The following is a 24,503-nucleotide window of genomic DNA, read 5'->3' as shown; positions in this document are numbered from 1 at the left end:
TACCAGAGCGAGAGAAAAGAGAAAGCCGAATGATCGGAATTTTTTGGATCTTTGATAAAATAACGGTGCCATCGATCGCCGATGAATTCATACAATAAGGCCATTGATTTATACTCAAGTGATTCGGTGTACCACGACGACCGTGTGCCCACGCCGCGGGTATACGACGACAGCTGCATGCGGTAGCGCATGGCGGGCATACGCATTGAGATGTACGCGGTATAATCGACGCTGCTTATAAATACATCTTTACGATTATGTCTACGTCATCCGGTTGCGTAATTCTAAATGAATGGCTGACTATAATACGTTATGAAAATGAAGCATGGGATTGGCGTTGAATAACAAAGCACGCGGGTCTCACTTTTTCGTATGCACTTCGCGGTGATCGTCGATGCTGCACATATCGTTGTCTTCCTGAAAAGCTTGACATGGGAACGCCACCGCAGATGCGAGCATATAGCATAACTTGTCATTTATGTGCTTTCGCTACGGTAAAACTTTGAACTATATAAAACGGTGATTGATTGTACGATCGTACACATTCAGCAAAGCTCATTTCTACCATACGTACAGTGAAACGGTAACTTTTCATTACAGAACACCATCGTCTTTTTTCAAACTGTGGTCAATTTCATCTCTACGACATTATTGATATTCGAAGACTGACCAGAATGTGAGTGTTGATGTACATTGCGTGTATGATCGTGTTTATATACCTGATACTCGATGTACGTAAAACGTGATGAAGATGGATGGACTACCGAATAGGGACGACAGGTCAAATTGTCCACCTAGCTACAGTGGTTTGATTGTACCAACGTCATTTAAGCACCATTGAGCAAATGATCGTCACTTGCATCAAACGGTTAGGGAAATGTGTATCCCGAAGAAGATAGTACGACAAACATTCGAAGTGTACCGTGTGTTATGTGTATATTGTTTATAGATTCGGTCTGGAATATACAGAGTGGGTCACATCGAGTGTCGAGTATGGGAGGGACTCACTAGACACGAGGCTTCGCCGGTTCAGCCAATTGAAAACTTTAAGAATTTGATTGAAGGAGATTCTTCGAAAAATATGAAACACAATTCTTCGCTACAGGAAAGTGGGTGTTAATTAGTTGAGAGAGCGGGGTCTCGTACCTATTAAGCCCCTCCCATTGTCGACACTCGGAGTGACCCATCCTGTATAATGACATCAAATCTACTAAAACGCCGAATTTGTTGCTACCTCAATCTTCAAAAGCAGCATGCCATCTGAGAGAGTTTCCTCGGTATGAATCAGACTCAGGGGATGCAAGTATGCCTTTCACTTTCGATGAAAAAAGACGTAGAACAGAAGAAGGGAAAAAGTTCGAGTTTCACAAAGCATGTTATTGAACAGTTTTCGGGAGAGAAATCTTTGAAACACTCGGACTCTTCATCTTCGAAAAAAGCCACCTGCATCATCACCGAACGGCACACTACAAAGCGGTCACTCCATAGCCCATCTCGGAGTCCCAGGATGCACGTGGACCTTCGACAAGGATCCCTTCGGGCGCCACGATAACCAGTCGGGGATTCGAAAGAGGCTCGCGCCGGGAAGGAAACCTCGTGGTCTTGGCGGAGAGAGACGTCCTCGGGGAGCTTGTTTACCTCCGTTACCTCGGAGGAGGTGTTTCCCTCCGGCGTTCGAGTGAAACGGGAGGTCCAATAACAGCGTGGGAGGCTTCGGAATGCCACGTGGTTCTTAAGCTCCCTGTAGCGATCCGGATTACCCGGGGCGGTCCGGGAGGTTCGCGCGACAAAAGCTCCGCCCAGATACCGGCGCGCGCCCTCTCCACGACCTCAACGACTCCTCTTCTGTGTCTATTGCCTTGCGGCACCTAAGGTACAGTCCCGTCCAGTCCTCCCACCCGCATCGTTCGCGGGGGATCGCAACACGCGACCGACTACCCCGTAGGGAGATCGGCGAATCGCCCAACAATACGGTTCACCAAGTTCCAGATAACTCGTCGTCGATTGTCAGGTCGTCGTTCACGTTTATGATGTAAAACCCAAAAAAAAAGAAATCACGTTCCAGTAGTTTTCGTTGTTGAAAAACGTAGTACTCAAAAGTGCCCGTGTACCTAATGAGCGCAGGTGATCTATATGACCGATAGCAAGGATTTTCGGATCTTCGACGTGCAACGTATTCATCATTGCCTCGAGTGATTGTCGCTCTTGGTGTTCAACTGCAAAGACGATGACGTCGGCGAGAGCTGGTGTGCCGGTGATACCAATCGCAGAATGAAATCGTGCGGGTGAATTATTGTGTGTGATAAAAGAGAAGGGGGAAAAAAATAGCTAGTGGACAAAACCTGAGACGACGCAAGAGAGATCGGAAGCAACGGTGCTCGAGACGATCTCGTTCTCGGTACGTGCGGATCATCCGCACCGCGGTTCTACGCAATAGTGAATAATTGTTTCAGTGGTGCAGCTGTTCCGAGGAAGAGAAGTAAAAACGAAAGATCGTCAGAAAAAAATGCAATATGCGGATCGCGCGATGAGGTGTTGAAGGGATCGCTCTCATCGAACAGATCGACGAATTATATTCGAACGCGTAAAGTTGAACCGCGGCGCGATTTGTATAATCTTCCCAGTGGTCAGGAGATTCGAACAGGGGAAGGGACAAGTAAATTGACCGAATTAAGGTCGAAGAATGCTGCCGTATCAGGTGGCGATGGACTACGGGGGTTTCCAGAGGCAGAGCCCGGTCGGCGTTGGTGTTGGCGTAGGGATCGGAGGACCGCATCAAGGGGGCGCCGGGGCCCTCAACATCAACCCCGCGTTCACGCACTCCTGGTTCGTACCGGCGGACCTCTGTGTCCCGTACAAACAGAGTCAGGGTCCTCTCCTCGAGCCAGGGCATGTTGTTTCTCTTATATTTCAATTATTAAATACCTCTAAATTTATTAAATTGGCTGCACCCACCTGTGGGCAATTGTACGTCGTACGTCCATTTTACACGGCACACAAGATCCATGTATGTGCGCTGCACGCACTCTACACACATACCATCGAATGTGTATCGTTACTTACCCATGTGTGGGTGTAGGACAGAGTAAGACAATTATCGGTTCCGAAATTCATCCAGTGATCGATCTAAGAACTTTTTTTTTTTCTTCTCGCTACCCGATGTACATGTTTCATAATTTTACATGATACACTTTGGGGGAATGAAGGCGCTGTATAGGATATATTAGTTTTTACCACGTTAGCGATACGGTTCGAAATGAGCGGCGTTTAATACGGGCCTGCAATTATGGGTATATAATGTTTCATCAATGAATTCCGACTCACGGTCTTCACTTCAATTTCACGCTCCATGCACGCGTAATTTCGGTTACACGCAGCTATTCAGGTGCCGAAAAATTTCCGGATAACGTTACATGCCCCAGCGAGCCCCCGCGGTGCCGCAGCTTCCGATTTTAGTCATACCATTCTTTGGCGGAACCAAAAAAAATGTACGGATAGCTGAATGAAAATAAAAATCGTCGGACAGCGGGTCGCGGTAAAAATGGTTCTACACGATGAGCCGCTCTGAGAGGATAACGTGCAGCCCGCACTAGTCTTAAGCATGCTCGTGTTGTACTTGAAATTTTCCCTCAAGGATTTTAGGTAAAGGCGTGAAGGCAAAAAATTATTTAAATATTTATATATATCAGGCGTATGTCGGTTATATTATAATGAATACGTTAAATGCAAAGCGAGTACACATATGTACATGTAGCGATATAATGAAAGGTAGAAAAAATGAGAACGAATTCGAAAGTCCATTTTGTTATAAATCGAACTTTTCATCCGAACTCGCGATTCAATATTCATTGACGACCGCGACGGAAATATATGAAAGCTTCCTACATCACACGTACATTATTACAAACGTCAATCCAACGCTAGACGTTATTTATACTCCGCTTAGCGATCTTATATGTGTGTACACGTATAATATATTTATATAAAACGTAGTGCGTATTAAATACGTTGGTAATTATACGTCACGTGCGGTATACGTTAACAACGATCTATACCTTACGCCATCATTGTACAAACGTTTTTTGCCCAAACTTCTGAAATTCTATTTTTAAAAAGGTCTTCCGCGCGGTAGACACGGATTACAATATCGAACGACTGTCTTTATAATCAACCCGAAAGTGTAACGGAATGTTAAACAAGCGATGCGCAAGCATAGGTATAGTCGTTATACATGTGGCGTGTAGATTCCATCGAAGAGACGCCTATGATCGGTAAGAAGTGGTAACGTGTGGCGTGTACGTAGCTAAAAGTTATTTCAAACGTTTACACGTGTATATTTTATCCCGTGGGCGGAGGTGGAGAGAACCCCGATCGACAAAGAAACGGCGTGAAATTCGTTCCTGGAATGATTCGAATGAAACTCCGGACTGTCGTCTTGACTATATAATCCAGATTAACCGATCAAAATCAGACGGGACACGCAACCGCGCACCTTAGATTATCAAAGTCACATTTCAATGGCAAAGAGTTCCTTCGCCGAGCTTATTTTGTTTGTTGAATTTTCATGAAGCAAAGTAATTTAAAGTGTAAATTACACCACTCAAGACAACCCTGAGGCTTCTTCGAGACGCCGCGCCGGATCGATATAATTCCAAACGTATATAACTTTGTAACGGCGACCTCTTATTGTCAGTCGACGATAAAGGATCTCATTTATTATTTGAAAGCTTCAGTTTTCAATCGGAAAATGAACCTGCGATACGAGCCGTCGATCCGACATTACTAGTCCATTGCACGTAAGCTGCTCGAAAAACTCTTGACCATTTTATACTCTTATTGTAATCTATAAGGACTGTACAAATCGAAATTCACGATTTATATCGCTCGTTGATCGGTAACGTGCCGGAGTGACGTGACAATAGTCATCCATGATAAATGAGATTCGTTCAATAATCTGTAATTGAGTCTTGCCTTTAGCTAAATGGCTCTCTCATATAATTACCACTGGTACAATTTATCGCTATATACTTAATTATATGTTCGTTCCACCCGCGTGAACGGCTACTTTATTGTAATGCAGCTTGGAATACTTCATTCGATTACGTATCCTCCCGTTGCAAACGGTACGAGCGATCTTCAGTTTCATATCAGTTTATGCGCAAATTAATAACGCTTAATTAACGTCCTACACGCGTCGACCGCGAAAACTACATGTAGCCATATAAGGAGACGAGAAAAAGGAGAAAAAAAAAAAATATCTTCCTCGCGGGAGACGGTATGCAAGTTTGGACTGCGTGCCGCGGAGTTTTAACCTCTGCGCGCATCGCACCGCGATCCATTTGACGAATCGCAAATTGGAAGAGTCCCTGACAAAATGCTTCGCCTCTTCGGTTTCCCCCTATAAAAATGCGAACGACCATACCGGCCCGTCCCAAGAGAGTCCTGTCACAGCGAGCCTCTGATGGGCCGTGGCTATATACGGCTGGGTGGGTATCCTCCGGGGTGGGCGAACGCCACGCGGAGGGTGGTGCAAGGGATAAAGTAAGGCGCGGAGATATAGGGTGGTGTGTCGGGATGCCGCTGCTATATACGAACGTAGGACGTCACGGCGCGGCAATAAACCCCTACGCGATCAGAGGACCGCTGACGGAGCATCCCGGGGAGCCGTCAACACCTCTCAGTTAGTACGGGAAGGGGGTGCCGCACCGGCGTGACGTCCTACCTTCGGCTTATCCCCGTTCGCCTTTCATTCTCCCTTTTTCAGTTTTTTTTTTTTCACCCTGCCTCTGACCGGCGAACGTCGCATCCGACGCTCGTCGTCGTCGAATTTTACGCACCAATTAGCCGCAGCAACAACGAATCAATTGTCATATTTTTTTCACCCCAACAACGGCGTTTAACCGACGCTGAACGTGTAACGGTACTCGACTTTTGATTCTTTCGATTCTCATATCAGCCGTTAATTGTATTCGTAGCTGTACCTATACTTGTGTACTTTTCGTGTGTTGCACTTCGCGGGTGTTACGTAGGATACGTGTAGCGAGATCAGTGACCGCGAGTTTGAATTCCGAATCAGGTATACTGAGCAGCGACGATGAATAGTATATACGTGTATGTACACACGAGCCGACGTTAGGTGAGAAAGGAGAAGGTGTTACGAGCTCACGTCCCCGGAAGTCGGAAGGCGAGAATGTCCGGAAACGAGCTACGGGACGTGCGCCCCTTCAACTTATACCAATTGTACCGATCGCTTCGCGGCTGCACCACGTATACGTATAACAGTTGCACGGGTATATTGAACTCCGGCTATGTTGCGTAGCGTTGCGAGAAGAAGAGCCCGCGCGGATGCGGCCCCGCGTTGCGAACGACTCGCGCTACGTCCTCCGCACCGCGCCTGCATCGTTGCAACGTAAATGTTATAATAATACAGTCGTGAATGCATCGGAGTCCGCGCGGCGCAACGGTCACCAAAAGTTCTCAGGCTCGGTCTTTCTGCTCATGCAGGAAAACATCGGAAGGCCCGGCACGTAGACTTTAAGCCGTCCCTTATCTTAGCGTCATCGAGTGTCCCCCCCCCCCCGCCCTCTCTCTCTCTCTCTCTCTCTCGCCCACTCGTACGCCGGGCGAAGCAGCCGTTTTCCGTGGATTTCCTCTTTTTTTTTTTTGCCTCTCGTGCTTTTTTTAATATATATATATATATATATATAAGTACGTAAAGGTATATACCTGCGACGGTCCCGGTGCATATACACGTGCATCAAATATGTACCTGTATGCGCGCGTCGGTCACTCGCGTGTGATTTACCGTCGGAGGATGCGTCCGGGTGGTTTATAGCTCCTCCTTCCTCATGGTTGCGGCTCGTCCAGCTCGCTGCTATACGCGACGAGGTATAAGAAAATAATACTTTTCCATCGCTGGTCTTTATGCGCATCGGGCTTAGCACCCCTCCGGTCTCCGTGCGCCGTCCTTGATGCAGATGGCGGCTGACCGGGCTGACTTACGGGGTTCCGGAAATAAGGTTCTCTTTGTCCAAATCCTATCAAAAAAAAAAAAAAAAAAATAGAAAAAGAAGGAGATATAGAAAGAAAAGAAATCGTGGGCAAGGCGAGAGGTGGCGGGCCCTCGTCGATAACCGTACCGAGGGCCAAAAGAAAATTATGTCGAAACTGGAGCCGTAACATTAGGAGCTTTGTACGGTAGCGCTCGGCTACTGCCCCCACGGGACCTCGGCAGCACTTGGCCCGCTTTTGCCTCGCCACGTCCCTCCTTCATATCGACTTACGTATACTATATACGGGGGGGCCAAGCCCGGCAAAATGTACGGACACATGCCCCCAGGTGATGGAGGTGGTCGGTGCCGGCGGTTGGTCGGTCGGCCGATGCCAAGATCGCTCTGCCGAAGGCGCCAAGGGCATCCCACCGCACCACAGAAACGCTTAATTGAATTAGTCCGAGCGGCGATGGTACGCATCACAATTTTCCAACGGCGTTTGGGGGAGGTGGTCGAATTAGAGTTTTGCGGGGTGAAACGTTCGTAGGAATAAAAAAAGGAACGTCGTTCGCACCCGGGCGGGACGAGGAAGAGTGCCGCAGATCAAAAGCTTACTTTGTGGGAAATTCTTTGAATGCGATAACAAAGTAGTGGAGCTCGGGAAGGGGTTTTGGTGCTACGTATATATATATATATATATATATATATAGATGCAACGAATTTCCGGAAGTTGGACCAACTCCTCCCGTGTCGCGGATCCCGGATCGCCGAGAGAAAAAAAAAAAGAAACGCAAAAAGAAATATAAAAAGGATAAGAAGAAAAAAAAAAAGAAAAAGAAAAAAGGCGCGAAGAAAGGGGGATGGATTTTGTTACGTTGCTTCGGAATACGAGGCGCGGGGTTGACGGTAATCTCGTCATAGTCGGCTACTGAATTATTGATGCTTGGCACTCAACGCCCTCGTTTGTCCGCGGCGTTACTAATACACGGGCATACACGACGACCTCCGCATCCTCCGCAAGCTCCCGTCTAACTCCGGACTTTTCCAACCACTACTCGCCTCGTCTTTGTAGCTCCTACTGCGTAACAACCGTCGCCTTTTGCCTCGCGACGTACGTACGTCCACCGGAGCGACGACGTTGTGCGAATCGAGGCCCATCGCAAGCGAGAAACTTGCTCGAGTGTATAGAGTAACGTGTGTACGATATAGGTGAAAATAAAGAGAAAAGGAAAAAGGAAGCAGGGACCTCTTCGCGTCTCTGGAGACCTTCGAGCTGCGCCCAATTTCAACCAATTTGACCGAAAGTTCGGCTTAATTTTATTTTCACGCGTCTGGAGCGTCGGGTGTACCCCGGTTATACATACGTATACGAGGAGCAGGCAGCCAGTCGGCCGTTCTCGCGTTCCCGAGGGAAGAGACCCCCGGATCAAGAGGAACGCGGGACGAAAGAAAAGGAAAAGAAACAGCGGCTGGAACTGACGGTACACCTATACGTAGGGCCAACCTTTTCGCTTTTATCTTTGCGCAATCAGCACCGGAAGGTCCGAGCTCTAATCACACTCCGGGTCGATCTTCACCCCTCCCCCACAGAATGTGCTCCCCGTATATAGCCGTCTACACACGTACGTGTCACGTGGAGAACCGAACACACAATTGACTATTGTCAATAATTTCACAGACGCTGCAGGGCTGGTAGGAGGAGGAGGGGTGGGATTCCCTAGTCTGGTTTATATATCACACGGAGTAGATGGGCTGGTAAAATATGGAACGTAAATAAATAGAAACGCACCGCAACTTTTTATCCCTTGGCTAGTATTTTCGTTTAGCACATGTGCGCACGTCCGCTTCAGAGCTATAGCCCCATAGCCTTCGATAACCCGATTAAGGGTGGGCTTTATCCAACGCCGGCTTTTTAGTATCAACGATTTTCAGAGATTTTCACAGCCAGCTATATACGCGTAGGGGCGTCGTTCCCAAGGGTGCTTTTCAATCAGCGACTAACCCGCGTCTGCTCGGGGCCACCTACGAATTCCCGTGCAAACAACGACCGCCAAATTCACAGTGGCTATCGCCTAGCTATATAGAAATGTTCGTCTAGCTACCGCAGCCGTAAGATTTGCTTTAAAACGCCGCGCACCCCAAACCCCGGAAGGGGGGCCGACGTACGCTCGCACGCCTCCCGTACCTACGGAATGATCGAGTTTTTTATAGCGACTGGGTATACGGATCGGAAATACATCGAGGAGCTTTGTCTCGCTTCAAATATTTCTTTCATCCATTGCCGTGGTTTCGAGGTCGCAGACCGACAAGGATATATATATATAGTCAGCTCGCTACACCGGAAGTAGTTCGGAGGTAAATAAGAAAATTATCCGATCGCAAGTGTAATCCTTGGGATAACCTCGATTAAACAAGATCATGCCGTTGGCAATTTTCGAAGAGCCCCTGCGTCGGCGAGGTGCCGCGGGAATTTCGACTTATATATATATTTATCCTCGAAACGACTAATTATCCACGGAGAGAACTCCATTTCCTGTAATGAAAATACGCCGGCGCTATTTATGTGAAGACCACGCGGTGAATTCCGTCGAACCCTTTACCGGCTGCTGCTGCTGCTGCGGTACGCCCCTAGCTGTATATAGAACCGAACCCGCGAATTTCACCCCCCTCCTCAAAAACAGAGAAAAGTCCTCGAAGAAAGACTCGGATATCTATGTATATATATATACATAGATATAAAAGGAAGCAGCTAGCGTCTGCTGAATCCTACGGAGGGTAAGTACTCGTGATTACTCCGCTGGGACAACCGGGACACGGAATTCGCGTTACTAGACGTTTTATACGCCTCGAAAAGAGACCGCGCACGCCTCGGATCCGGCGATTCTACCACTCAACGGATCGCTCCTACATTCAGCCCTCAGTTTCTTAGCGATTCTTCTCGATATCTACTTCTACTTCTATTTCTACGGTGCTTCCAGTACCTATGTACATACAGCCCGCGGTTTACGACTCGAGACCCCGAATAAGGGTGCGGATTGCACCGCGGGCCTCGAGGCCTTTCGGATCTACGGAGTATAATAAGTATAATGGTAATTCAGCGTGGGGGGGGGGTATTTGGGTGTCACAGTTTATATACAGAGCAGATTGCGGTGGTTGTCTTATTCCAAAAGTAGGGAGCATAGTTGACTGGCGACAACGCTGTCGCTTTACAGTCGTTAAGCGTCGTAATAGCGACCCAATAAAAAGCCATCTTCTTGTTTTTAACCCTTTTGGCTTAAACGGCGCGTTTAATTGTACAACCTCATTTTTTTCCCCGTTGTATAAGACGAAAGGGTTCCTCGGTGGGTCGTTCGGGGGATACGTGCCATCTTGACTCAACGAATCCGATAGTGAACTCTCGTTGTTTCATTCTTATACCGCGCTATTCCAGGGAGAAGAAAAAAAAAAAGCTGCTTTTCGGATCGCGAATCAAAATCTTATTTTTGAGCGAACACGTTCAGAGGCCGGGAATCCGAATCCGCTAAATTGATGGATTCATCTTCGATCGGAACGAGCGAATTATACATCGCTGACTTTTTGCCGAATGCGAGACACAAAAATGTCCGGTCGCCGTGACCGAGTCGAGGCGGATTGTTCCCTCTCTAGAAATCATAATACCTCGATGTATTTTTTATTTTTATCGAGCAATATAAATTCGAAAGTCATTCTCTATATATACACGCGTGTCCATCGCGTACAGTCGAAAGCCTTTATTACCGCAGCTACACGATATCCGCACCTTCGGCCGACAGTATTTTTATGTATGCTTATGTACTCCTCCGAGGCGAGGCGAATTATAATCTAACGGACATAACGACATACGCCGATAGATATTCGAGTCTCTAATGCCCGTTATGGCTATAAAACTGGTCGAAACTTTCTCGAATCCAAACGACTCTGCCAGGTATCGTCGAATCACAAGTACAATTCTAAGACCCTCTACAATTACGCACTTGGCTCCGGTATTTTACGTATATGTATATATACAGAGAAGATGAAAGTTCGTTGTTCGTTAGTCTCGAGTTAGGGATGATGACCCCGCGAGTCCCGCAAACCTCTTGATTAGCAGTAGCGGCTGGTCCACCCGCTAATTGACCTCATCGTATAATAAATAATGCAAAACCAGAAGCCGAAGTTCGTCGTGGATTCGTACCGCGGGCTCCATTCTGTTATATTACATCGTTGCAGGGCGTGGTCAACGAAAGCTTCCGCGCGACGAGTGACGTCTGCGATGTAATGTACGTACCTACGTACGTATCATACCTATATGTATACGCGGTGTTTGTCGATAAGGATAGGCTCGACGGAATACCGGTAATGCATGCGATTTACGCGCTGCCCACAAACGGCCACCATAAACACCGACCGCACGCCCACGCTCCGTGTACCGATGGGCTACTGCTCACGCCGTCCGGTACTCGTGAAATCGACGGACGCTCTCGGCCACGCCTCGATTCACCGGACAATGTACTTATGCAGATTTCCAGCTATATAACCGTAAATGCGACATGCACATAGACCTACCAGACTGCACGAGCGCGTCCACGCGGAATCCGAATTTCACGCCGCAGAAATCCTCCCCGTCAAATATGTTGCTTCCTTTTTTTTCTCCGAGTTCCTCTCCCGAGATGAGGAAACAATGATTTTCGTATTATTTTCCAGCAGACAACAACGATTTGGTGATAAACGCCGAAGAGGAGCGATCACCTGGTCTTGAGTTGTTTTAGAAATATCATAACCGTAATTTTTCTCTCTCTTTGTTTTTTGTTTTGTTTATTTTTTATTTTAGGTTCTGATAATGCATGGTGAATGTTGCTCTGAAATTCTAAGTGTTCGCGAACAAACGTTGCCGTCGCTCAAGTATCGTAAATTCGTGGACTGTTATCGACCACCGTGTGGTTTTTTATTCGAGGTAGAGCAGATGCAATTTTGTGGCGATCGGTGATAATCCGTTGATGTATATATATATGACATGCGCCTCTAAAGGGGGTTGAATATTTTTGTGATCACTGCAAATCGGGGGAGAACAAAACCGATTGATAATCTGTGTCTAGATAGGTCGTGAAAATTTTATGTGATGTGTTTGTATATGATTATTCGCTTTGAGTATCGTGACCTTACACTTGTGTCATCAAGTGTCCCTGCAACTATGGAATTCGGTGTGTCTAACGGAGGTTCATTTTCAACTTGCAGTATACTCGAGCTCCGGAAAGAGAAGAGCAGAGATGCTGCCCGGTCGAGACGAGGAAAGGAAAACTTCGAATTTTACGAATTGGCGAAAATGCTTCCGTTGCCGGCAGCGATTACCTCCCAGTTGGACAAGGCGTCCATCATAAGACTCACAATATCCTACCTCAAACTCCGGGATTTCTCGGGGCACGGGGATCCTCCATGGAGTCGGGACGGACCTCCGCCAAACAAATCCATCAAAGGTAAGAAAACGAAACAACGTTCGATGAATTTCGGCGATACTCCTAATTCATCGAAACGAGAAAACTCTCCGCATATTCGATGTCACCGCACTCGGTCTTACGCGCACACGTATAGGCATTACCGAGGAGCGATCGGTGCGGAATTCGAAGCGAACCCCAGTACCGGGATGGCACGGCCGGTGGAAACGACGAGTACGACGAATAGCGGGTAGCTGTAACAGAATTACACAGGGCACAAGGGATGAGTGAATGAACGAGCGAGTGGCGGGTGGAATGATGGAACGGAATGGAATGGAATAGAAGAAGGATTCCCTTGATTGTCCCCATCCCTTCTGTCCGTCTATCTGTCCGTTAGTCGATTCACCCGTCAAACCGAACGACTGGTTGTACGCTCTTCTTTTCCCTACTCCGTAGCCATCGCGCGCGGTGTGTTTTGTGCACTGGCCTTTATTTATCTCGTATTCCTTCTTTTATTTTTCTCGTCCTTCCGTTTCCTAACTCGTCGCTATTGTACACGTATTACAAGGGGCATACAACCGCGCACGGTGGTACTAAACTAAACCTACTTACACGGGCTTGCCCCCTCGACTTCTACTTCGCAATGTCCGACCGAATCCAAGGCTATTTATTGTCCGTATTCCGTGTCCGGGATCTTGTATTACGGCTGGTAGAGGTCCTGTCCTCGGAGGTAATTTGGCAAAATTAAGGAACCCTTTCATCCATCTTTCATCCACATTCTCCCATCCTCCGACATCGTGTAATGTCCCGTCTCCGATCATCTTTTATCGAATTATATCGGCCAACGGATGCCGTTGAAACAGTCCGATTCACTTCGCCAACGACGCAAGTCGACGTATGATGCTGCTGCCGAATACAGCTGCGATACCTCGATTTTTAATCGCGGCCAAAAATCTATACGGATTATTTGACGGAGTCGATGATTATTATTTTTATCGTCGCTTTGCATGAATTCAAAATCCCCGTCCAATACTCCGTGGAAATTTATATGCCTTGCCCGAAATAGGACGTAACTCGGCGCAATAAATAAGTACATACGATACGTTGCATACTTATACTGCGCGTTACTTTTCTTTCATGTAAATTATACATCTTTGAGTCATGGATTATATAGATCGGGAACGCGGTAACGCTTGTCAGTTGTATTTATAACGCGTTCATCGCAATGCAATGATATGTTAATTCAAAAACTCACTGATATTTCACCATGATTAATTAAGCATGACATGTATTATTGTTATGTACGTTTAAGTCAACGCTGCGCATTTTATCGAGCTTCTTATTATACCATATACGATATTCCATATACGTTCGCGAATAATTTATACAATGAAAATTTGCGACACATGCATTTATAATTACGAGACAAACACATATTATACACATCGAACGATTCGTTCCTTTTTGCACTTGACAACCGGCTACATGTCGTACATGTGTAGAAACGGGTGAATCTGACGGGTCTAGCGTTGCAGCGGGTCTCCATTTCCGGTCCAGTGATCTCGTTCACAGCATCTTTCGAATTCGAGTATCTGCCGTTGATGTAGTCTGATGGATCGGTATCCGATCTCGGTGTACGGTACCGGGCAAGGGTCCGTCGTCGATGGCGTTTCAAATTTGTTACACGAGGGTAAAACATCGCCGTCTGTGCACGCGCAAAACAAGAAAAAAAATAAATAAATAAACAAATAACACCCCGTAGGAGAAAAAAAACGATCGATGAGAGACTTGAACGGAATAAGAGAAAAAAAAAAAAAATCGAATCAACGGACCGGACCGCCAGACAGTCACACGTGGCGTAACTCCATTGAAACAACGACGTCATCCCCCGATGCGTTTATCGCACGACACGTTCGTCAGGATATATGGTATGTGGGGCGCCAAACCGTACGGAGCCGTTATGTGTAGTATACATACGTAACGACGGATACGGTGATACTGTAGTAAGTTCGCGGTAAAACATAAAACACTTTTCTCTGATATATATTTCCATCGGTGTGTGACTTCCCTCTAATGTCATCGGAGTGGCAGCTAGTCAATCGCCGAGAAATTATCCGATTGTCAATGTCACGTATCTTATATATATTTAACCGCTGATCTTTTCGGATCGCGCCATACTTTGTCAGGAATACGTACGTCTCGGGGAAGCTTTTCTCGATCGATTTAGAAATCGTTGGAGCTTTGAAGTTATCCGGTATCAAAGATTGTTCGACGTATTTTTAACGATCTGTCTAACGAATGATAAATAAATGCGTGCATACTTCGATCGACACTTCACTTTCTTACAATAAAGATTACCTTAGAGTTTTGGCACAGGATGTGGCATACCCCTCCTAATACTACATAATTGCATACGTAGGTTATATACATCGGCGAAGTCTTCAGCTGTACGACTACCTAGATTTCTAATATGGAATCGGCTTTAGCTCGTCGATGACCGCCATATACGAATAATATGGTAAGAAATACGGTACGATTATTGTGCTCATGAACCATATTGTCATCTGATTAAGGAAGCCAGCATGACGAATGGTTCGCCGTCATCTGAATTGCTTCTACTATAATTACGTGTATTTTCGTAAGCATTGGACGGTGAACAAGTAACGTACGGTATGCGGCTTCGATAAACCAAAGACATCAATTTTCTCTTTCTTCAATTGAAATGCATATTGAAAAGTTTTCCTTCCATGAAACCACGAAGCTCTTGTAGAGGTAAGATCCTAATGCAGATTTTCCATACTCTCGATTGACTTCAAATTGAATTCCGTCTCTTCCTATCGACATTTTTCGCTATACGTTCGCATGCAGTCAAATTATAGTCCCGGGGAACGTATACATAAAATAAAATAAAATTCCCGCTGGTCTTCCAACCTTGGAAGTTTATTTCGGAATCCGCCTTTCCTCCTCCCGTGCAGCGATAGATGGAAGTTCGGAGTTCGCGGTAGCGTAAACAACCCCGGAATAGATAGATTCGGTCCCTTGATATATGTTCGCTTTCATTCATATATCGCTACTCCACACCGACGCAACGTATAGCCGTGCCTAGGAGAGCGGTAAAAGATTCTCAGATACATAGTAATCGAGTATTGTTGCCAACAATCATGCGATTCTATCGGACGCCCGCTTCATTTTCTAGCTTCATTTAACAGAAATTGGCTGGTGCTTCGTCACTGACCAACACGTATATATACAACGGAGCGGATAAAATGGCGCGAGTTCAATCGTGAAGAGTTCAAGATCCCCCCCGAACCTCGAACCATCCCCATTTTTTATCAAGTTATCATCATCGATCTTACGGAGAATTCTCTAATTTTTCACGCGATGTGGTACCTGCGTCTCAAACGAAGATTCGGTTTTCACCCTGTGGTATTTTTTTCCTCAACCTGAAACGACATTCATCGGCGATTTTGCGCGTTCACGGGGCAAAGGCTAATGAGACGCAACTTCTTCCCTTCGAGGACCTCCCTCGTATATTTGCGGAGAGTTTTGAGGGGCGTGGTACGGCCAAAGGCTTCGAATCGTTTCTACGGTTTTTTTGGGTACAGTGGTTAGTTGCTTACGTAGATGGTATACATATATAGGTACGTAGATGGTTGTACGGGGTACGCGTACGAGTAAACCGGGTGCCCGACGCCTCCCGAGCGAACACAAGAGCCCACATGTAAATCTAATCACGGCAACCCCTACGAGCCCTTGGTACGGCGGGCCGCGCGTTCTACCCGCCATGGATGTAACTAAACTAACAAAATCGAGTTAGACGCCTCCAGCCACAACTCGACGTCGAACTAAATCTACCGCATATCTTCTACCCCACCGGATACGGCGCGCCGCCTCTTCTCCCGGTGAAAACGGGATTGCCGAACTTAACGACGCAAATTAGGTTTCAAATTGCGAATCGCTCCGCAAGCGGCTCAAAAATTTTGTCGAACGAAACGTGAGAATTTCGCTTCTTATTTTCACTTTGATAATACACAGATTTAATTTCACCCGAACCATGAACTGTATCGCGATGCGGAGGATCCTTGGAAGTATCGGAATGGATTTTGCATTTGTCGGATTAAACGCGGTGATTGAAATTTCCTGTATTGAATTATTGATTGATACACCGCTATTATATTTATGCACACCGCATTCGCGGTATGATGTGCATTAGAATTTCCGTTTGAGAGAAAGAATTATTGCTACCTCCAGCGTCATCCGGAATGATTTTATGTAACCGCGCCAATTTATGTGACGGAATTATATCCTATTTATTTATGAAATTGATCGAGGTATCGCCGATTTATCGATCCGAAAAGTCAAATATCAAGGATATCTCGGAGGGAAAAATTCGTAGCTCAATTTGACCAACGGATTCGTCTTCCTGGGGTCAAAACACATAAGAAAAGTGTCCTGTGATGGATTTTTAAAATACTTCATTTTTGGCTCGAAAATCGAAAAAATCCAAAGGGGTACCCCTTGGAGTTTTTTCGATTTTAGGGTCAAACATCAACATTTTTTTTTATTCGGTTTTATATGCTATTCTTATGTACTTTGATCTCAGAAATCCGAATTCACAAGTCAAATTTGTCTATCTACAAAATTGATCGAGTTATCGCTAATTTTTCACTTTTGGAAGAAGATCCGTTTTAGTTGAATCTTGATGAGCATCGCTATTCTTTCTATTTATCCAATCAATTAATCCAGGAAATCTCAACATCTCTCGATTCATCCCGCTCGCTTGTGCTATTCTCATTTTTATTTAAATTTTTTCCTTTACAATTTTTTTCCCTCTCGTTCCGCAACATGAGCGATGCATTAGTTCCAACATGCGCCGGTCACTTATTCGCGGACGGAACATAGTGGATCCCCTAATTGCACAGCCATCATTTATAACCGCGGAATTGTTTCCATTAACACCGTTTCTTGTAGTAACCTTCTTGCCATCTCGAACGACGGAACAAGCAACGGAGTGCTCTCACGTGCGTGACGATTGATCACGAGCGGATTCCTTGCAGTTCTTTAATACACCACGGTGCAGATTTACTTGACCACTGCGAAAGGGGGGCCCGTGCCACGGGGTAATCTTTAGAATCGCGTTATGCCATTACGGTCGCTCAACTACAGCCGCAATTTGTAAGTACCGCACATAAGCCGTATTACTCGCGTATTGTATAACTATACCAAGGTAATGCGGCATATTCTCTTCGCCAACTACGTGGTTATGAGCTACTCCAGAAATCGTAGAAAAAAAAAAAAAAAGAAGAAGAAGAAAAAGAAAAATCATACTTCGGAACGCCAACTATTATAATAATTAACTCGGGCGTTTCTTTCTCATCCCCGCATTCTGCCGATGGTTACCGACACCCTTCGCCGTGCGCGGTATACATACGTATACGTACACGTCCCTTACACACAGATATACGTACGTACGTTGAACGTCATGAGAGCTGATTCGGTTCACAAACGCTTCGAGAAACGAGGGGGGAACGTTGACGAGAGCGACTTGTCGGGGACCAGAAAACCTCGGAGGGAGTTTAAACCAGTGTTTAACGTAGTTGGAGGCTAGTTAGTGGCGAGGGTCCTGCGCGCCACCGAGGGTTAGACCAGTGACGCTCAACGAATCGTATTCTCAACTTTACCCCAACAATTTTCTCGCAGTCTCCTCACGGGGGTGTGAGGTTTGTTTCCAATAAAAATGGAGAGACCGTAACGCCTCCGTGTTCAGGTGGGGGGGGGGGAATTCTTTTTTTGGCTCACAATCGCGGGGGTGGTTTTATTGTTGTTCGGTTGATGACAAAAATCGAGAATATACGTGGAATTCTGAATTTTTAGGATGAGAAACACTGGCACCCTTCGGCGGCGCACCAGCCTAATGAAATACCGGGATTAACTAAACACACCTGACTAATTAAGCAGCGCTTAACTAGATCAGCGTCACCAATACCCTAATCAACGCCTCGTTAGCATCATCCTATTTACGCTCACGAATACCATGCGCCGTGATTTTAAATGGAGTCTTGCGTGGCGCGGTTTCTACATGGCACACGTTTTCAAATCGGCGCGTGTACTCGTATCGTTATTAATTCGTCGAAGAAATAGGAACGGGGCGACGCGGCGGCGAAGACATCGCGATATACGTAGTGTACACGAGTCTACGGTGGGAAAACTTTCCCCTGACCGAATTCGTAAAACATTTACAGATTTTTGATGATATCGTTGTCAGAAAAGTTTTCACCGCGCCCGTTCACATTTCACGTGGTGTAGCTACGGAGTACATACATCTTACGAACGGTGACCGCGTTCTCACGAATTTCTAGAGGAACGACGTACCCGTAAGATGCACGGACGTTGACGTTTTTGTACGAAGGATATAAAAACGAAAACCCGAAGTAAACGAACCCTCCGAATTAGAACACCGTCCAATTCCACGAGCGACCACGCGCGACCACGCGACGTGATCCGGTCACTTTTAGCAACAGCGTAGTGGGGAGTCTCCGCGTAGAACGTATAATACAGCCGAATATATTTGGAAAGAATTTCGGAGCCAGGTAGCTCGTACTGTAAAGCACATATTGAAACCCTCGAGGTGTCGTACGATTATACGGAATATGTATGTATATACAAATATGTGACTCGACGTTAAAGTGGCGTAACAAGGTTTTAATTTCGCCTTTGGCGGCGGTGGAACGAACACACCTATGTACGCCATACATCGATGAAGACGGTCCCCGTGTAAAGTAAACTTTCGTACAGCGTGGCGCGTAACCTGCATACCCACCCGTATTAACCGGCAACGCTAGAAATTCGTTCGTTATACGTACGTACGGAGAGAAGTCGTGCTTCTCAAATACCGAACGAACACTTGTGGTCCACGCGGTGGACGCGGGTGCCGGGAAAATACCGAATGCCGAACCAAACGTCTTTCCTATTACCCACGGTAATTATTACCCGGTGTATACCCTATACGGTACGCTAACATCGCTCGTACAACCGTCAGGGTCATAGAAATCGTACGCGTGTACAAATACCACGTGTTTCAAACGCATCCCACAAAGACCTCGGAATTGCAGAGAATTATACCTTGGCGAAGATTGGAAGACTGTAGCTACCTAGAGGCTACCGCCATATCCCCGTAATGCCGGATGCAAATAAGATGCTGGCCTGGGCACGTGCCCGGCTTACGATTATTACAATATTTTATAGGTATCTGTACAGGTATATATGTACATGTACCAGCCAGCGTGTGACATTTGGTCAAATAACGTGGATATATTTGTTCGTTTTTGTTTTTTTTTTTCTGAAAGGGAGTATTAATTATTCCACGAGAGTCGTAAGCGCCCCACGGTGAATCGGTTGTCTCGCCCGGCATCGGAACACTCAATAGAACGCAATGTATGACACACGCGACCTTATGCTCCCGATCGTAGCGCGAACGGGGCTTCGAACGTATTAATTCTTATGATTGAGAAGCGCACAATGCCGGTAATCATAACTCCTCCGTACTCCCGGGCTTCGGGGCATATTTTGGGGATCGCGCCCTTCGTGGAGGGGGCGGCGAGGGATTTCTTCGTTGCGATATAAGCTCGCGAGGAATAACGCAGGAAATGTGCTAATGTCCGCAATAATGTAACCCGGTGGGTTTCGGGGGCCCGTTGAAAATACCTCGCATCTCATCCGTCCGTCCCGTCAATCCGTCGGACCGTTCGTTCGTTCGTTCGAACGACCCGACCCGCTTTGAGTGAAATATTATTGCATGTCCCCGCGGGGCAGCTTCCCACTCTCCTCCTCGCTCTACCGATATGAAGATTAATCGTTTAGGATCATAAAGCCGTTCGTACGGCGGGATAGGAAACGGCGCTATATACCGATTCTCTTTTACGTCCCGCTCACTCTGTCCCCCCGCGCCCCTCGGCATCGCCATTACCCGATGCCTCACGGGGCAGTATCCTAGCCCTGCTCTGAATAAAAATGTTGCCGCCGCGCCGCGCCGCGCCGGGGCGAAGGAGACGGGGAGTCGCGATCTCCGGCACCGCGGGGGATCGCACCTATACCGCTTTTTTACACCATATCGACGCCCGTATTCCACTCGTCCCACCGTACGGTAGCTACTACGGCATTCACGTTCGACTCCGTCAAAAAAAACACACCGCCCGCCCATCCGGCGGTGCACCCGTCGACTCTACACTGGTTTACATTGATGGCCTATCAAACTGGCACTCCGGTTGTAACCCTCGACGCCCCTTCAGACACCAGCGCGATCCGAAACCGCTGTAAAGATGTACCCTGCATTTTTACACGTGCCGCGTCGACCCGGGGCATATGTGTATATGTATGTATGCGGTGGATACCACATCCCGTACCGTGAAGAAGGGCTGCTCGTGCTGCGGCTTAACCGTCAAGTGGTCTCTTTAAAGCTCACTTTTATAACCCTAACAGTTATCGCACGCGATCGTACCGCAGTTCGCACACCCTTGACGTCATTACGTAACCGGGAAGACCTGTATCCACGTCGTGCCAACCCTTTATTGAAAATTTCCCGCAATTACTCTTGCGTCACACATCGTAGGGTTATATAGATTTATCGAATATTCGGATCGATTTCAATTATTGTTTCCCTTTTTTTTTTTTTTTTTTTTTTCGTCGAGACACCCGCACTTTCTCGGTTGGCGCAAAAAAGAAAGAAGCGTTGGCGCGGTAAGGGACGATGTACTTTTCGGGTTGTACAGCGGTGCCATATGTTGCGGAGGAGATAAATAACTGTAAAACATTCGGTCGTATTTCGCGGCTCCTTGCCAGGAGGATCAATTCGCGGGAACCCGGCTATACGTGTATACCTATACGTATACGTATATACGTATAGGGGTGGGTAAAAGTGGAAGTAGCCCGGAGGACGAGGGGGAGGGTCTTAGGCCCATAAATCCCCGAGGCGTTCGCTATCCCGGCGCAGAGCTGCAATATGTGTGACGTCACGATCCTGCCCTCCCGCCACTTTTGTAGCGTGTACGGTGGTTGCAGCATATGAAGAATATAATGTAATATCACACCCTCCCTCGGGACTGGGATTTAATGAAAAATAGCCGAATTTGTTGTCTCCGCGAGCGGCGTACGTTCCTATACCCGTACGTTCCGCGTTTTCCAACTTGCTGGGAAATTGCGACCAGCCGTGAAATGGTGGAAAAGAGAAGAGTGGAAGGGAAAGGGGATGGGGGTGAGTTGAGGACACCCGCAACGTTTGTATATATATATATACAGATATGACATTACGTGACCGGCGATTATTGCGGACCTGTTATGGTTCACGGTTCTCGGCCGAAACATACTCAACTTTTAAATGCCACGCGGCATAGCGCGCTACCGGCTAAACTGGACCATAAGTGAATACATATTTTACCAACTCTCGGGGCTCCCGCGGCAACGTACACAATACTTCGTATGCACGTGCATATTAAAAACATTCAGCGACATTGAACGCGCGAAGTCACGTATGGTGGATGAAATAATAGACGTTATATTTACGGGGAGAGGGAAAAAAACTTTCGAACGCAAATAATAATTGTTTTATAAAAACAAAGCGATAGGCTCGATTGTTTTACGTCCGTGCGGTGTATATACGTATTTCATATTTCTCCGCGACATCATGTTGCGTTGCGTTATACCGGTAATCCGCAGGGAAGAGGGGTAGAGGCTCAGCTGCAGGTATATACGCGTTGCAGATGGAATCCGACCATTACACCCAGCGGCGGTTGGTCGGTCATCGGTGTTTTTTCTATTTTCTCAATATAAATATCGCTGAGTTATGGTACGAAGAAAGCACATAAAACACGCCTTACGTATTTATCAAAATATTGTGATAGCTGGTCGCGAGGGAGAGGCACAGCCCAAGACGAAGGACGCTAAGGGAGGATTTATTGCCGTAACCGGGGAAAAACTAGCGGGAAAAGTACCAACGGCTGACCAATGGAAATAACCGTGAGGAAAGAATGGAAGGCCGTTGCTCAAACCGCTACGCGTAACCTACGGGTCGTCGTTCAACTTTGTTGTTTCTGTAGCAAATTAGATCATACCGATTGCTGGGGACGGGGAGGGAGGGGGGGGCCACGACGAGGTCTCCAACGAACCTCCGCACTCCACCCTGCGCTTCGACGATCATCATCCCGACTGTCCGTCGCGAATAAAGCGACCCATAATGAACCCTGTGTGTATATAACATGTCGTCAAACTCAACGATTCAACCTCCTATTATGAGAACGGGCGTCCGTTACGTCGACACCTCGACAAACTCCTCAATTCGCTTCATATTTTGCGGTAGCTGTTCAACATTTTCATTTCACGTCCACGTCGGTGTCCGCGTTACGAGGTGTACAAATATAAGTAGGTGTACGGTAGCAACGGTGGTATACCCACGGACGGTGGTATACGCGATATGGGATTACCGCGGGATTAGCCCTTGTCCAGGCGGTAACATCTAGAGGAATAAACTTGTTGACCGAGAACGGAAGGCCTGCAGGGGTCAGCGCGTGGCCAGCGCCACGGTGGAGGGTAGGGTGGCGGTCGAGGTGCGGGAGACCTCATCCCGGTGGACTTACCAGATTAAGCGACGTCCGGGCGAGTTTGATCGAGTCTCTAAGTCTTTCATTAAGGGTACCAACGCGTGGTCGGGGTGAGGGCATTATTATTACGGAACGAAGAACTGCGTCTTATTTACTAAACGAGGGGTTCCACAGTTCCACCGAGCTTTACGGAGAAACGAACAACCGAAGGGGTTGCCGATATAGCTGCGGGTCAACCGGTGATTCATCTGTCATGGGGTTCGCACTTATCGCCCGTTATGCGAAAATCGCTCGTACGATGAATCGTGCCTCGATGTTTTCCAATATGTTGATTCGGCTTGTCTCGATGCAACGGCGATTCTTGGAGTTTGATTTGTTTTTTTCCGCATTTGATTACAGGTGCAAATCGTGTGAGGTCACCTGCATCGCTCGCAATGGATATGTTCGAGCAGCACCAGGGTACCCACATCCTTCAGGTGAATTTTTTATTTACACTTTTTCTCCGAATTCACGTTATACGTTAGACGTAAAAAGTTTTTATCAAAAGAGCTCGTTGTACTTTTCAATTTTCCAACTCCCTTATAGTCTGAACGTTGTGATCAGCGTCACTCCGTGTCCGAATTATGACGATGCGAATACCGTAGTGCATGATAAGCAGAAGTTCGCCCGTACTTACATTTCTGCAAAGAATACGTACACGGATGAATTCTAGATATAGAATATATATACAATAACTACATCTGGTCTAGGCGCTGCATCACGTTCCGTCGAAAAAAAAAAAAAACACAAAAAAAAAAAGTAGATTGACTTCATCGGGCATGCCGTATTTTCACGTTTCCTTTTCTGTTATTCATTTTTTTTTTTTTTTTGGTTGCGTTTTTACGATCTTTTTTTCATCAATTTTTTGTTTCAGTCGCTGGACGGTTTCGCGATGGCGGTCGCAGCTGATGGAAGGTTTCTGTACATCTCCGAGACGGTCTCCATCTACCTCGGGCTTTCCCAGGTGAGTTTCACCGCGTGTCATCCGAACCATCTGAGCTAGCGGTGGACCCACCCACCCCCGTCGAGGGGGTGTGAAAGGCGCATAACGGAGTACGTGCCACCCCCGGTAGCACGTACGAGGTGTGGCGAGGGTCGGAGGAGGAGGGGCGGGGGGGTGGGAGGGATGTAGGAAAGGGGGGTGGGTTGAGGGAGAAGAGCCGGAGAGAGGTACACATGTAGGTATATAACTAACAGCGGAGTAGCGGAGCCAGTTGGAATAGAGGAGTTTGTGTGAGTCGGCGGCCATGTTGGCTGCTTGGCACTGGAGGTAGAGACCAAAGCGAGCCTCGGGGGCGGGGAGGGATCGGAGGACGAGAGGGAAGAGGGAGGAGGGAGATTGGTCGCATGCGGCTCACGTAGCCTCTGCACGGCGGCGTGTTCGCCATTCCTAATGCCTCGAAGGGTGTGGAAGGGGTTCGGGGGAGGGGGAGGGGGGGGCGGAGGCGAAG

At 47.1% G+C, this 24,503-nt stretch overlaps 1 protein-coding gene across 6 annotated transcripts in view; it reads left to right on the top strand.

The window, feature by feature from the left end:
- The window catches only part of LOC125500211 (protein trachealess), a 160,710-nt gene that overhangs the window by 124,320 nt on the left and 11,887 nt on the right, over positions 1 to 24,503 (top strand). For 4 of the 6 annotated variants that reach the window (XM_048652101.1, XM_048652097.1, XM_048652111.1 and 1 more), the window contains 3 exons: positions 12,225 to 12,463; positions 23,413 to 23,489; positions 23,927 to 24,016. In XM_048652101.1, coding sequence (XP_048508058.1) covers positions 12,225 to 12,463; positions 23,413 to 23,489; positions 23,927 to 24,016 — 406 coding nt within the window. Of the gene's footprint in view, positions 1 to 1,660; positions 2,890 to 12,224; positions 12,464 to 23,412; positions 23,490 to 23,926; positions 24,017 to 24,503 lie in introns of those variants that run through there. The other 2 variants (XM_048652108.1, XM_048652105.1) reach the window with 2 other exon arrangements.

Source organism: Athalia rosae, chromosome 1 (assembly GCF_917208135.1).
Source record: "Athalia rosae chromosome 1, iyAthRosa1.1, whole genome shotgun sequence".
Lineage (NCBI taxonomy): Eukaryota > Metazoa > Arthropoda > Insecta > Hymenoptera > Athaliidae > Athalia > Athalia rosae.
The sequence above is the reverse complement of the archived record's forward strand: the minus strand, read 5'-3'. Positions and strand labels throughout refer to the sequence as shown.